General features: G+C 40.8%; 1 protein-coding gene across 3 annotated transcripts in view; it reads left to right on the forward strand.

Moving 5' to 3' along the window:
• The window catches only part of XYLB (xylulokinase), an 88694-nt gene extending 78545 nt beyond the window's left edge, over positions 1 to 10149 (forward strand). For 2 of the 3 annotated variants that reach the window (XM_027686959.1, XM_027686957.1), the window contains exons 18-19: positions 2072 to 2166; positions 9868 to 10149. In XM_027686959.1, the coding sequence (XP_027542760.1) occupies positions 2072 to 2166; positions 9868 to 9951 (179 nt within the window). In that variant the 3' untranslated portion in view covers positions 9952 to 10149. Of the gene's footprint in view, positions 1 to 2071; positions 2167 to 2634; positions 2713 to 9867 lie in introns of all 3 variants that reach the window. The other variant, XM_027686958.1, reaches the window with a different exon arrangement.
• The last annotated feature ends 3058 nt before the right edge of the window (positions 10150 to 13207 follow it).

Raw genomic sequence — 13207 nt, forward strand, 5'->3', positions numbered from 1 at the left:
TACAAGTCTCATGGCTGCTTTTCAACCAAGGGATAGGGTGTGGAAAGTGTTGATACTGTCCAGGGAAAGTTTAGGATCTTAATGTGTTGAGTTGCATGTCCATGGAAGAATACAACCAACTGAAGGTGCTGGTGTAACCTGCTGCCCCAGTTTGTGGACCGGACTCTAAACTGGTTTACTGAAATGCTCAATCCAAAAAAAAAAGGTAAATCCAAGGATGGAAGATCAGTGAGGGCACGGACAACAGAACCTGTAATACTGCTGGCCAAGTAGATGCTGTTAAACCTATATTTATCTTCCAGCTTTTAAACATCAGGTTGAAGGATATGGAAGGTGTCCTGGGCTCCATGCACTTTCTTTTGTAGGAGAATAAATCTTGGAATACTCTTGGGTTGACCATTTTGCTTGCTGTACTGCATCACTCACTGTAATGCAACAGTCCAAACCGCAGATTTACAGTGTTAATTAACTTATATCTATTAATGCATGCAGCTTTGTGTTAAGGGTGAGCCATCAGCTATTTAAGACTTGAATCCCAGGCATGAAGTTTTATTCATGTATTTTAAAACAGGTTCTAATATCTTACAGCTAAACAATTTGAGGAATGTGTATAAAATTCTAAAGTCCTTATTTAGGTCAACTTTCGTTAGCCTCAGTTTTTCTAACTAGAAGCTTTAGGATTTGATCCTTAAAACATGGGTAATTTCTCTACAAGTTCATATACGATCATGGGATTGCAACAAGTCTGGAAAAGATAACATCAGCCATCAGAAGAAATCAGCCAAGTTTTAATTTTAGTAGCAAATTCTGCTGTCACATTATAGCATCTGAAGACTACACGCTCTCTTGCATTTGAAAACAGCACAGAAAATTGCACAGCCAAAACTTCAGTTGGTGTGTTTAATGCACACAGCATGCCCTCCTTTTTATTTCCAGAAAAAACACAAGGGTTCTGTCAGGTAGAGTACCCATTTCAGGACAGTGGAAACAGCACTGTTCAATTATCAGTACATTTGAAGCCACAATGGGACCATTTTTGCACCTTGGGGGTCCAGTTTCCAAACTGTTTTTCCCTGTACTCAAATTTACCCTACTGCCTCAGAAGCCACCAGAATCTTCCCAGCACCTAATGCTGCAGGCAAATTCCTCGTCTGTGGCTGCGTGTGGAATGAGGAGCCATCATTAAAGTTTGTTCAGACATTTTGTATGTATGGGAGCTGTGTATTCCCTCTGCCAGTTTGGCATGTGAAATGTGGAGGCTTGGCTGACAGAGCATTTGAGAGAAGATTTGGGATGCCATGCTGAATGAGGGACTCAGGTCCTCTGCCAGCCAAGCCCCAGGGGCTTGCTGTGTGTGTGTTTCTAAATGGCATTTTTGATTGATGCTTTCAGCTGACTCACTCTTGGCAAGGCAAAGAAATTGAGGAAAAGTGAAGACTTGCTAATATAAATGAAATACTGATGGCAAGGGCTCTTTAATAATATTGCAATGTACATCTGTAAGTGGGGTGTTTCGCAGTTAGCCTGGGGTTCTTAGCAGGTGTACAAGGAGCTCCTGAAATGCTCTGATTCAGTTGCAATGCAGAAAGCTGTAGTAGCAGAACTCCCTTATTATTCTGCTTCCTTATACAAAAATATATTTAATAATTTGTAGCATATTTTCTTGAAAGCATTTTCACTTCTCTTCCTTTTTATGTTTAGTCACATTTTGTCCTTGAATCCTTCGCTTCCATATATTTTCACTACTGTTTACTGTATTGTTTTAGCCATAAATATTTACTGATATTGTTGAGCAGCGTTTCTGCTGCTTACCTATTCCCCAGGGTACAAATTAAGTGATTGGCAAAAACTCAATCACAGAGTCCCCCCTTCCTAGGCTAGTGCACGGGAATGTAAGATCTTCTGCCATTTATCCTTCAATCCTGAATGCTGACCTGACCAGGGAAGATCGATATAATGTATTAATTTGCCAGGGAGTCAAGGCACATCCCTCAGCGTGGTTTGGTTGGTTTTTTTTGATTTTTTTTTTTTTTTTTTTTTGCATTGATCAGGATTGTGATTCTCATTGCAGGACTTGTAGCTGAGAGGAATGTGTCCTTGGCTGATGTCTTGAAATCAGCACCAGAGCCCAGGTTGGCTGTTACACCCACAGCTGGTGCTGAGGAGGTGAGCAAGCTGGGGAATACCATTTTTCTTTTCATTTCTTGTCTGCTTCAAAATGTAGTGGTTTACTAATTCTTCTAGTAATATAGATAATTTAAAAAAAAATTTGGTTACACAATTCCTATTCCTTGTTGTAAAGACAGATTTGATTGTGGGAGATCTTTAGTGTTGTAATGGTGCAATGATCTGATCCCCTCCATCCAGGTCTGTAAGAGTGAATTTTCTTAACAGGGTGTGATCAAAGAGCAAAATCTGTTCCTTAAGGGACAGAAAAAGTTATAAAGTAGCTTGAATTTGGATACAGGTCAGTCAGGTAGTAACTGATACTATTGACAAAACAGTCTTGTTTGCAGCAAGCAGCATGGAAAAAAGGGTGGTGATGGTGCTTTCTGGCCTCTTGGGAAACATCTCCAAAGATCCTTCTTGTCTGATCACAAACAGTGGGCAGTAATTGTGTATATTCACTTGTAGCTCCCACTTGGAAAACATGCCAGCTGGGAGGATTCAGTAGACACAGTGCCTATCCTGTGATTTTCAGCACATCTAATGGTGAGGCTTGTGTTTTAAGGCCCAGAAGACAAAGCAAAAGAGATAGTCATTATTGTTACCTATGTGATTTCAGCCCTTGTAAAACCAAGGAGGAAATCATTGTCTCAGGCTCTCCGGTGCAACCCTGCACCTCTCACTGTCAGGTGCCAAAGGCTTTAGTTTACAACAGCTTTTGAAATACAATGTGCAATAATAAATAAACAATACAAATAGACCAAGATTCTTAGAGAACACAAGCTTAAATAACAAAGGTGAATCTAACTGTCTTCAGCTGTGCAAAAATTTCGTTTGCATCAACACAGCCTTGCACACTCTACCATTTATGAGATTTGGATGTGTCCTAACTACAGGCAACAAGGTTTTAAAGCTTTTATTTAAACTGGGAAATTAATGATCTGCCAAAACTACTAACTCCCAGCTACATGTGTAGTGGAGCACCAGATATCATCATGAGTAATAATAGAAATGATCATGCTGCATTGTGCCTGCCAGCATATTATTTAATTATTAACTGAGATGGAGGAGCTCGGTAATCGAATAGAAGTCCCCTTCAGAAATATTAAGACATTGAATAATTTAAACTTGATTGATCTGATCTCATTTACTCAACCTTCCCCCCTCATTTTAAAAGATAAAATAATTAACAGCGATGGCCTGTGCTGTGTGTGTTGCAGCTGAAGCTCTCTGCAGGGAACACACTTCAGGAGCAGATCCCTGGTGTCTGGTTCAACCTCACATTGCTGACCTGTTCCCCCCCAAAATGCTGTGTGATGAAAAGCTGCCAGGCTGGCTTGGGTAGAGGTGGGGAGTGCTCGGAGACCAGCTTTTGACCCCCTGGTGCTGCTTCAGCTATAAAACTCAAGGGCAGGGAATGCAGCTGTCACTCACAGGGGCCTTGCAAACACCTTGCACCCCTGCAGGGACCAAGCAAACCTGACTGGAAAGATCACTGGGGAATTCACCTACCTGTTTCTGTTTTACTGTCTGCATAAAATGGCCTGGAAGCTAAAAGAGTTAATTATCTCCCTCTCTATACTTTTCTTCTCCTTTTCCACATGGTTAGACCTGGCTCTCACAGCACATTTTATTATTGGTTTTAAATGATGTACAGCAGTGAATTATTCCCCCAGTATATAGGAGTGAATGATAGGGAAGGTAGTGGCCAAACAGCATGTGAGGGAATAACCATTCCTGCTCCTTAGCTTAGTTTTCCAGCTTCATTCCATTAAAACAGCTTCTCGCAATTACATATTCCACACCATTTCTTTTTCTTTCCTGTCTTATAATTTTGCAGTTGATGGCGGATTCCCTGGCTAGTTTCATGGCTGTGAAACTGCAGAAAGCCAGAGGGCCTGTCGGTAATACAGTGTGTTAGCATGAACAGTGCAGTAAAAATTCATAATGCAATGAGTCAGTTTGATTCTGTTTTTTTACAGAGCTGCATCTCCCTGTCCATCCAATTTCATTCTGTTGAGGTTAGAGCCTTTCACTTAAATGATGGTTCTTTTTATAAATTTCAAAGTCATCCTGAGGATAAGTTCTGTCTTGCTGAGGAGCTCTTCTGAAAGAGTCTGGCTCACCAATGTGAAATTCCCCCGACCACTTCTATCCATTTTTTGGATGGCTACAGCTAGATCTTGGCAGGGTGGAGAAAAAACAGGTCATAACACAGCAATCTGCTCTGGCTTCATCCTTTCTTCCTGGTATAGGCTGGAGACAACATGTGTTAGATCATCGGAGAGAGGAAAACCTCCCATAGATGGAGGTCAAATGCGACAGTTTGATGTAGCTTCTTCTTCATAGCCAAGGCTTATTCACGCAGTAGGGGTTTCCAGGAACCAAAAATGCAAAAAAGTGTTTCTTTGATTGCTGAGGGATCATTTGTGATAATGAATGTGATTTTAAAAAGTAAGGGCAGGGCACACAAAGCAGCTCTTCTGGTTCAATTAAACTGATGGGCAGGTAAAACAGAATAAAGTCACAAGATGGAGAACAGAGAGCTTGTGATGGGAGATGAATTAGTAGTTAGTGGAAGCTGAAGTCTCAAAAGTTCCAACTTGCCTGGCAAAAGTGTGACTTTGTCCTGTAGCAGACCATCCTGCCTTGAAGAGACCATTTCAAAGAGGATAAATCCCTCTCTGTGGCTATGACCCCATGTCTCTTAGCTGAACCTTATTTCCCAGTATTTTTGTGTTAAACTTGATCTTGTTTCTAATTCTGTCGATACCCAAATGGGTCATAAGGTGTTCTGGGAATAACCACTGTGGTGGTAGTCCTTGGTCACTTACTCAACCAGGGCAACTCAAGTCATCTCTGGGTTAACCGGATGAATCCTTCTTCCCTATTTTCAGAATTGCAAAAATTAGAGTAATCTCACCTCTTTGGAGCCTCCTCTCTCCCCTAATGAGAAAGATTAATCAGAACCACTAAGCATGACAAAAATAACCAGGAGATTCTAGAACAATAAAGATATGATAACAGACAGAAAGGATCTCTTATTCCAGCATTAGAATTCAGATCTATTTTAGTAATCTATTAAAACAGGGATGGTTGGCTAGTTGGTTAATTAAGAAAAAAAAATGAGAGGGAACATGATTATCTGGGAGTTGGTCACTTGTGTTTATACAAACTGTGTGCCTTGACGTAGTGTCAGATTGGCTGTGATATTGTCCTGTGGGGTTTTGTAAGGGAGAAGGCACAGTGCAGTTCACTGCCTCTGGATGTGTGATTTTTGATTGCATTATTGACTCTGCTGAGATGTATTAATCCTGCAAAAATTCAAGAAGGGAAAATGTAAACCTAACAGGTTTGCTTGACTTTGGTGAATTGCCTTGTAAGTAGGTGGATTTATAGAAGTGACCCCATTACCCAGGAAGGTTATAATGACCTATTTATTGATTTAAAATAATCATGTTTTGTTGAGTTAGATTTTTGGGGTAGGGGTGGGAGTGGGGTTTCTAGAATTGCTTCAGGTTGGTAATTTAGTTCAAAGTAGGTAATAATAATACGACCTCAAAAATATAATAGGTATTGATGGGAGTTTGATTAAGGTGATTTATGTAGCCAATAATATTTTTTTACCTATTAAACTGATTAAGAGAGGCTTGAAGAATGGGTATCTGAAGTAAACAAAGTAGCTGTTTGAGGTGTGGTTCCTTGGAGAAGTCTTCAGAGTATTTCAGAACACTGTTGTATTCTTTCTGCTTTATGTATATTCTTTCTGTGTTAAGAAAGGTGAACAACTGCTATGATTTGAAAAATAAAATGACTCATTATTTCTTAAGCAAATCTCTTTGAGTAATTTGAGTTTGGTTAAAAAAAAGGAACCTATCAAAAGCAGCAAATGTTTGTGAGAGACTGATTAATTTTAATCTATTCAGGGTAGATTAAATGTACCTGGGTAGATTAAAATTAGATAATCATCAGCATCATCTTTGCAATTTGGAAATTTTGAATTGCCCAATGATTGGCTAACGGAGCATTGCAGGATATAGGAGAATCTATGTGAATTGTCACTCATATTAATAATTTGTAGCTGGTTTTGCTCTTAGAGGGTGTCAGGGATAATGTAAACAGTAAAAGCCCAGTTGAGTACATAGGTTGGTTCTGAGATATAGTATGAGAATGACATATTTGGTTTGGACTAGAGAACAAGGTAACGTTGGATGAATGCATTTTTCAGAGAGGGCAGGTTAAATTATTCTCTGTCATAATGTATTATTTATCATTAGCATTTTCTTTACTTATTTGTGGGACTGTCAGAGAGTGACCAAATTGTCCCAGGAGAGAAGTTTAGGGTTTGTAAACAAGGCAATAAGAGTACTGATGATGATGTGGGGTAGGCTATAGAGATAAGCCAGAGAAAGGGCTGTAATATAGCAAGGACAATTAAATTATGGACAATAATAAGGTTCATGTTGTGATACATGTAATTACTTCTCTTAAATATCATGGTTTGATGGATTAGGTTTGAGGCTATGACAGGAAGGGAATTTATGTTCTTGCGTTTTTATGCATCATTGAGAGTCCTTTATTCCCTTTGGACCTTAATTATAAAAATACATCTATATAATTGCCTCAGGAAAAAGACTCCTGGAACTGCACAGGAGGAGTTGCCCAAGGTTCTGTGGAGGCACTTCAGTTGTGACAGATGTGGAAAAGCATCTTTCATGGACACAACTGTGTGCACACTCAGGACATATTCTCGGCTGGTGCCTTTTGGCTCTTCCTCTCTGTGCTTCTTGGGAGCTGCACCACTTTGGCCACAAACTTCAGCTGGTGTGAAAAGCTCGTAGTACTGCTCCCCTTATCATCCATGATGTACTGGTGGTATTACAGCCAAATTCCCTGAGGAGGAGGAATTTAAGACGTTTCTTATCCCTCTGAGCTTTTTACTCCAATGAACAGGAATAGAGTACAAGAAATATTTTTGAGTTTTTGTTTGCTTTTTTTTTCTGATGGCCCATAATGCAGCATTCATTTACTGTAATGGCTGAGAAGCTTATTGCAAATGCTTGAATTGTCTCAATTAGCAAGCTAAGTGCTTAAGTCCAGTAAACAGGAAAAGAAACTGTATCACTAAATGTGGTTGTTCATTTATTTTGACACATTTTAATCTAGAGTGATATATTAACCATAATACTTCCCAGCCTTCTGCTAAATGCACTGTATGTATTTTGTAAAAATTACTGATGGATGTAAAAATTAATGTGGAGCCAGCTTTTTCAGTGCTTGAGCTCACTCACCAATGCAGCTCTGTTGTGCTGAATCTTTGCTGAGAAATGTGTAGGGTTTATCAAATTTACGGAATAGCAAAGTAAGAAATAGCCAGTCTTCATTATAGATGCTTCAGTGAACAGAGAACTGGTTTTGTTTGACATGCTGATACTCCCACTGTAGCCGTAGTTGCCTGCTCAATGTTTTGTTTACTCTGATGTGCATATTTAGCAGGAATGGGAGCAATAATATTCTTTGGGAACCTGAAAAGAATATATATATGTATTTCTCTGAGCCCTCAAGGCCCTCATATAGTTAGTTAAAAATACCACGCTGAGTAATGTGACATTTCATGGTGCATTTTATTTTCTAACCCCATAAATCTGCATAAATCTCCATGGATCTCAGTATCACTGTCCTGTGGAGAAGAGGAGTTGGAGGCACACACATGTTAAATGCCTGGCCCAGGGTCACCAAATGAGTCTGTTACAGAGGCAGGAGTTTCTCTGTTTTAATCAGTGAAAGACACTCTGTGACTCACCCACTGTGAGGTGGGTTTAAAAACCATTCTGGTGATGCCTTGGCTAATGGACAGTGTCTCTTTCCACTTGCTATAGATGCTTCTTCTCTTCTTCCCCTTCCTATACTTAATCTGTTGTAGAAATGTAATTCAACATCTATAACATCTGGTTTGTAAAAGAGATTAATTGATCAAAGTAGGCTTCTTCTGCAGAATGTGTCCATTAAGTCGCACTCACTGACCATTGTGGAAGGTGGAAATGGGAATGAAGACATAAATCCAGGTTTCACTGATCAGGCTGAAACTATCACTCAGGAAGAGGCAAACACAGAAAGTGATATTTTGCCATCAGAAGACAAAACAAAAAGACACTATTTTTTAATTTGCTGGATGAGGAAACTGTGTGATGGGGTTTTTTTAATCTGGTAAAGTGTGACTGTTACAGACACTGAGACTACTGCAGGACTGTACCTAGAACTGCACAAGAACAATCCTGTCTCTTACTACGTCCTCATAGTTTATTCCTGAAACATTTTCCTCCTGAATTTTTCATGCATGTACATACACAGTTGTTGGCTGTCCTGAAAAGGATGAAATGCATTTAAATGCTAGATCTCTCTTACTGATGAAAGCAGTAATTCAGTTTACTGGGCATGATTCATTGTGGCTCTATAACCCCTCTGAACCTGGAGCCAGGATTGAGGCTGCCCTGATTATGAGTAACATCAGTGCAGAGGGCTTGTAGAGCAGACTGGCGGCCCCTAGGATTCACTGTGGCAGTGATAGGACCTTATGGCATCCTGCTAAGGGCTGATTGAGCCTGTACCAGACTCTACACTGGCTCCTGGCAGTCTCTTTGTGCTTCAGCCAGCAAATGAGTGAAGCTGTTCTGATATGACTTGTCAAACTACTGATTTTATTTGATGTACAATTAAAACCAGAGAGAGGAGATAAGGAAAAAGGTGTATCTCCAAGATCTAGATGAAGTACAGGTTTTGCTTGGAGCCAGTGGTAGGGATTTATTCAAGGTTTCTGCTGGATCATGGATCTCTCCCATATCCAAAGCATAGGGTGTCTTTGGGTTTGGAGTTTTGAATACATTTAAGTCTTGATTCTTCTTTTTATGGTTGTAACAATTCTGGATCTAAAAATTCCTGGAGAATTCTAGCTAGGAAAATGCAAAAAAAGCTTCTTAGATACATGGTGTAGTTGTATATAGAAGCTGGGTCTCCATTTGTCCCCCTGGGAATGCAATCAGGGAGCAAGGAACCTGGTCCAGGAGCAGAGCGTGGATGGGAAAAGCTGTGGCTGTGAAAGATGTGAAGGAGAGAAGCAGCTCAAACAGGTACAGGAGTATGATAGGGGTGGGAGAGGGAGTGTGAAGTGCAGAGTGTATTTTAGAAGGCCCTGGTCAGCATATTGGCCAAGGAGGACCTGTCTGATGGTGGAATTTGGCTGTGCTGGAGGGCAGCAGTGTGTGATTAGTGAGGCAGAGGAGGAGGGGACAGAGGCAGTGATCCATCTTGGGGCAGTGGAGGGAGGCAAGGACAGGAGTTCTGCCTGGGTGATCAGGACAGCTATTACTGAGGGGGGGGGCATGTCACACTGGGAGAGGTGACTTTAGCTGAGCTGCTTCTGCTGGAAGTGACTTCTGCTTATAGCAAGAACACAACCACAATAAGAACAACCTGTGCGTGTCATAAAATTAAACTGTAAAGGCGATGGTAAAAAGGACTGTGACATTTAAAGAAGGAAAACTCTGCAGCATTTTCTTCAGCAAATTGGGGGAAAAACAGCCCAAACCTTCAGGTACCTGCAAAGATGCTGCGTTTTTCAGGTCTGAAGATTTTTTTAACTGCAGTGAGATTTAAAAATCTAATTTTTCAACCAAGACATATTTATTTCTTTTTCCTTTTTAGCTCTATCGTCCTCTTCTGAAAAGATATGCTGAGCTTGAACAGAAGGTTATCTACAACCCAACCTCTTCTTGTCTTGCGAAATAGAAGCAAACAAAATTTATGTCGGCTGAGTGGACTCCCAAGGAGAAGATCAGGAAAGATTTGCTCAGAATTTACTGGAGTTGTTTAAATCATTTCATTCGTCTTTGTAGACAAATAATTTTTAAATGTCTGTGTTTGAGTGTGTTGGTGGGGGAAAAAATTACATTGTGATTGAAAACCTGATTAAAAAAGCATCATGTTGCTCTGTGTGTTTGCGGCTTCAATTTTTCTTAGGTACTTTTCAGTACCTAAGAGCTGGATGACAAAGCCAAGTCAAGTCCCTTGTATAGATGAGTCACTCTACCCATCTCTGTCAGCTTTGATTCCATGTCTTTGGCGTGCCAGCCTCTGCATACCTGTCTAGCACAGTATCTTCATTCCTCAACTTCTCCTGCTTAAATCTTTTGAAACTATCTCTCTGTTCATCTCTAACTTGTCTTTTTTTAATATGTGGAGAAGGCTGATTAAAGTCTTTAAAGACTCCCTGGGATCCTCTGAGAAGGGAAATTCTTGTTACATGGCACTGTGGAGTATCTGCTGTGATTTGGTTGATATGGTTGGGTTTTATAGATTGTGGAAAGCACAGTATTTTACTTGAAATCAGTTCTGTAAACAAAGAAAACAAGGGAACAAACATGGGAATTTTCACACGTCTCCTTTCTGCTTCAAAAAGCAGTCAGATCATCTGCACATCAGCTTGGGGTTATTCTGTTTTCCTTTCCTCTTCCAGGTGTCATGGCTGTGGAATTCTATTTGTTGTGCTCTGCTCCCAACAGGGCAGCAAGGTCACTTTTTTCCTTACACTGCCAGTAACCAATTTCTTTCTTGGAGTTCTCAAGCAGAAAAGGTGACTGTCTTGCTCTGTTGCTATTCTTTCACTTCAAATGTGTTAGTCTAGATTAAGGAGCCTCTGCCTGAGAAAATCTTAAGAGAAAATACAAGCCAGGAGATCTTTCTGCAAGGATGTGTGGAAGTTGCAGAATTTGAATGAACATCCTAAATCACCCTGTGCAAGTGGGAATACTTTACTGCACAATTCTGTGGTGCCCATATCTTTCCCTTAGGATAAAATTTCTTCTGGGAATAAAGCAGATTGTTTAATGAAAGTGACTGAAGCCCTTCTTCACTTCTTGTAGAAGTTGTAATGAGCCCAGGGAATAAGCCAGGAATTGTAGGGAGTAGAGGATCTCTTTATTGAGTGGGAGCTGGATTATGTCCCTATTGGAGCTGGGTGACTCTGATTCATATTCCTCACATTACAGCAGCACATGGAGCACTCTCCCTGTCCCTGCCACATCTCTGCAGTGAGAGTGGGAACCCCGTGCCATAACTCACCTCCGGAGTGGTTGGGGAATGGACACGTTCCTCCTTTGATCTCCCTTTTATATTCAAGTGCTTCGTTTGTGAGTACGAACAGTACCTTTTTTTGTTCACAACTGAGTCATGACAACTTCTCTCAATATTAGCATGATTACTCAGGAAGGTCAAGAATTACATTTCCGAGTTTCTAAAGCAGGCTTCTTTTAAGCAATTGCTTTAAAAGGTGGCATTAGAAATACACATCTATCTTTTTTATGTGCTTATTATTCTGGGTCCCAAGGTACAGTACTAAAACATATAATACTTCTCTCAGGCCTCCACTGTCAGCAGTTGGTTTGTCATTGAGCAAGGCTGTAGAGAGATGCAGAAGGATTAATTAATGCAAGTTAAACAATGCCTGCTAGTCGAAGCAGCATTACCACCATCATTAGTCTTTAGTTCTGCCTGGTTACTGGTTTGACATCAAGGTTGACCACACAGGGAAGGGATTCAGAGAGATCTTTTAGCTTTGCGCAGTTTTGGTGACAATTTCTTGAGTAGCTGGTTTGGTTTATCAGAGTGAGAAAACTGATGTCTCGTAGTTTTGTGGCTTTATTTGCCTGTGAAATGGGAGGCTCAGGGTCAGTTTCTTACTCAGCTGAGGAAGATTAAGGGTTACATTTCCCAGCTCATAGCACATGGTAGAACATTTCTAGATAATATCTTGGCTCCTGACAAGGTATTATATGGTGCTAGCAGGATATTGTCTGGATGTTTTAACTACTTTCTGTGCCTGAGCTCTTCTCTGGGGAGGGAGAATGAGACACTTCTTCTCTGCTGGGCTGGCTGGGGCTCTCTGATGTGCCCCACATTAGCATTAAAGCAGTTTCCACAGGGTTGCTGATGTACCACGTGCTTGCTGCAGGAGTCCCTGAGAAAGGACTCGAATGCAGGGCTCTGAAGGGCCAGGAGTGAGGCACCATTGAATTATAGTATTGCTGTGGTGATGGGTTTATTAGGGCTGGCCTCTGAGGAGTGGTGTCTGGAGTACAAGAATTTATAGACGAGCTCTTTTTTTTCCAGCTCACCAAAGCTGCATATGTTCACTGACTAGTGTCAGATAGAATAAGACTCAGTAAATCTCCCACTCGAAAGGTCCTTTGAAGAAATGCTGGTGTAAGACTTCTACCACTCTTTTATTTTTGTCTTTCTAGGGATGCACGTTAGTTGCCAAGGAATCACAGGTTTCTTGCTGTCATGTGCACATCCATGTAAAAAAGTCCATCATGATGGAAGGATCTGCTGCCCTTTGGTTTCCAAAATCATGTGGAGTTTTTGGCAGCTTTGTTTACTTTACATTATTCTGGTTGTCTGGAGCAGAGGTAGTGTTAGGGTATCAGCTGGACTCGATCCTGGAGTTATTTTCCAGCCTTAGTGATTCTATTGTTCTATGACCTAATTAACATCTTAACTAACAGAAATCTAAAGGCAAGGCAATGTCTTCTACCTCTAAATATTTGATAGAGGTTGATTCCCTCCCTCCTCCATATGGGACCTTACTGTTCTTCAAGGTGAGCAACATGGCATCCCCATCTTGTCTAGATGAAAAGTTAGCTTCTATGTTTAAGGATCTGATGAACTATTCCCAGTCTGGATTAACTTGATGGAAAATTGATCTCACCTCCTGTAAAAAAAAACCCCTTGACTGCCACAAAGAGATTGTTCATCGCTGTCTAGCCTGTAGTTCCTGTCCTGCACAAGCAAGGCTACTCTAGGTTGGAGGTGGGTCGTGGAGTTACATGGAAAAATCCAAGCAGCTTCCTTAACTCGATGGCCCTGTGCTCTCACCAGTCAGTCAGAGCTGCACTGGATTCGCCCACAAGCTCCTGACCCAAAGACAAACAGTTTTCTTTGCAGCCTGAAGTCTTCAAAACCTTTTGTGATGCAACTGGAAACAAAC

The sequence above is a fragment of the Neopelma chrysocephalum genome, unplaced genomic scaffold (genome assembly GCF_003984885.1).
Source record: "Neopelma chrysocephalum unplaced genomic scaffold, ASM398488v2 Primary Assembly neopelma1_72, whole genome shotgun sequence".
NCBI lineage: Eukaryota > Metazoa > Chordata > Aves > Passeriformes > Pipridae > Neopelma > Neopelma chrysocephalum.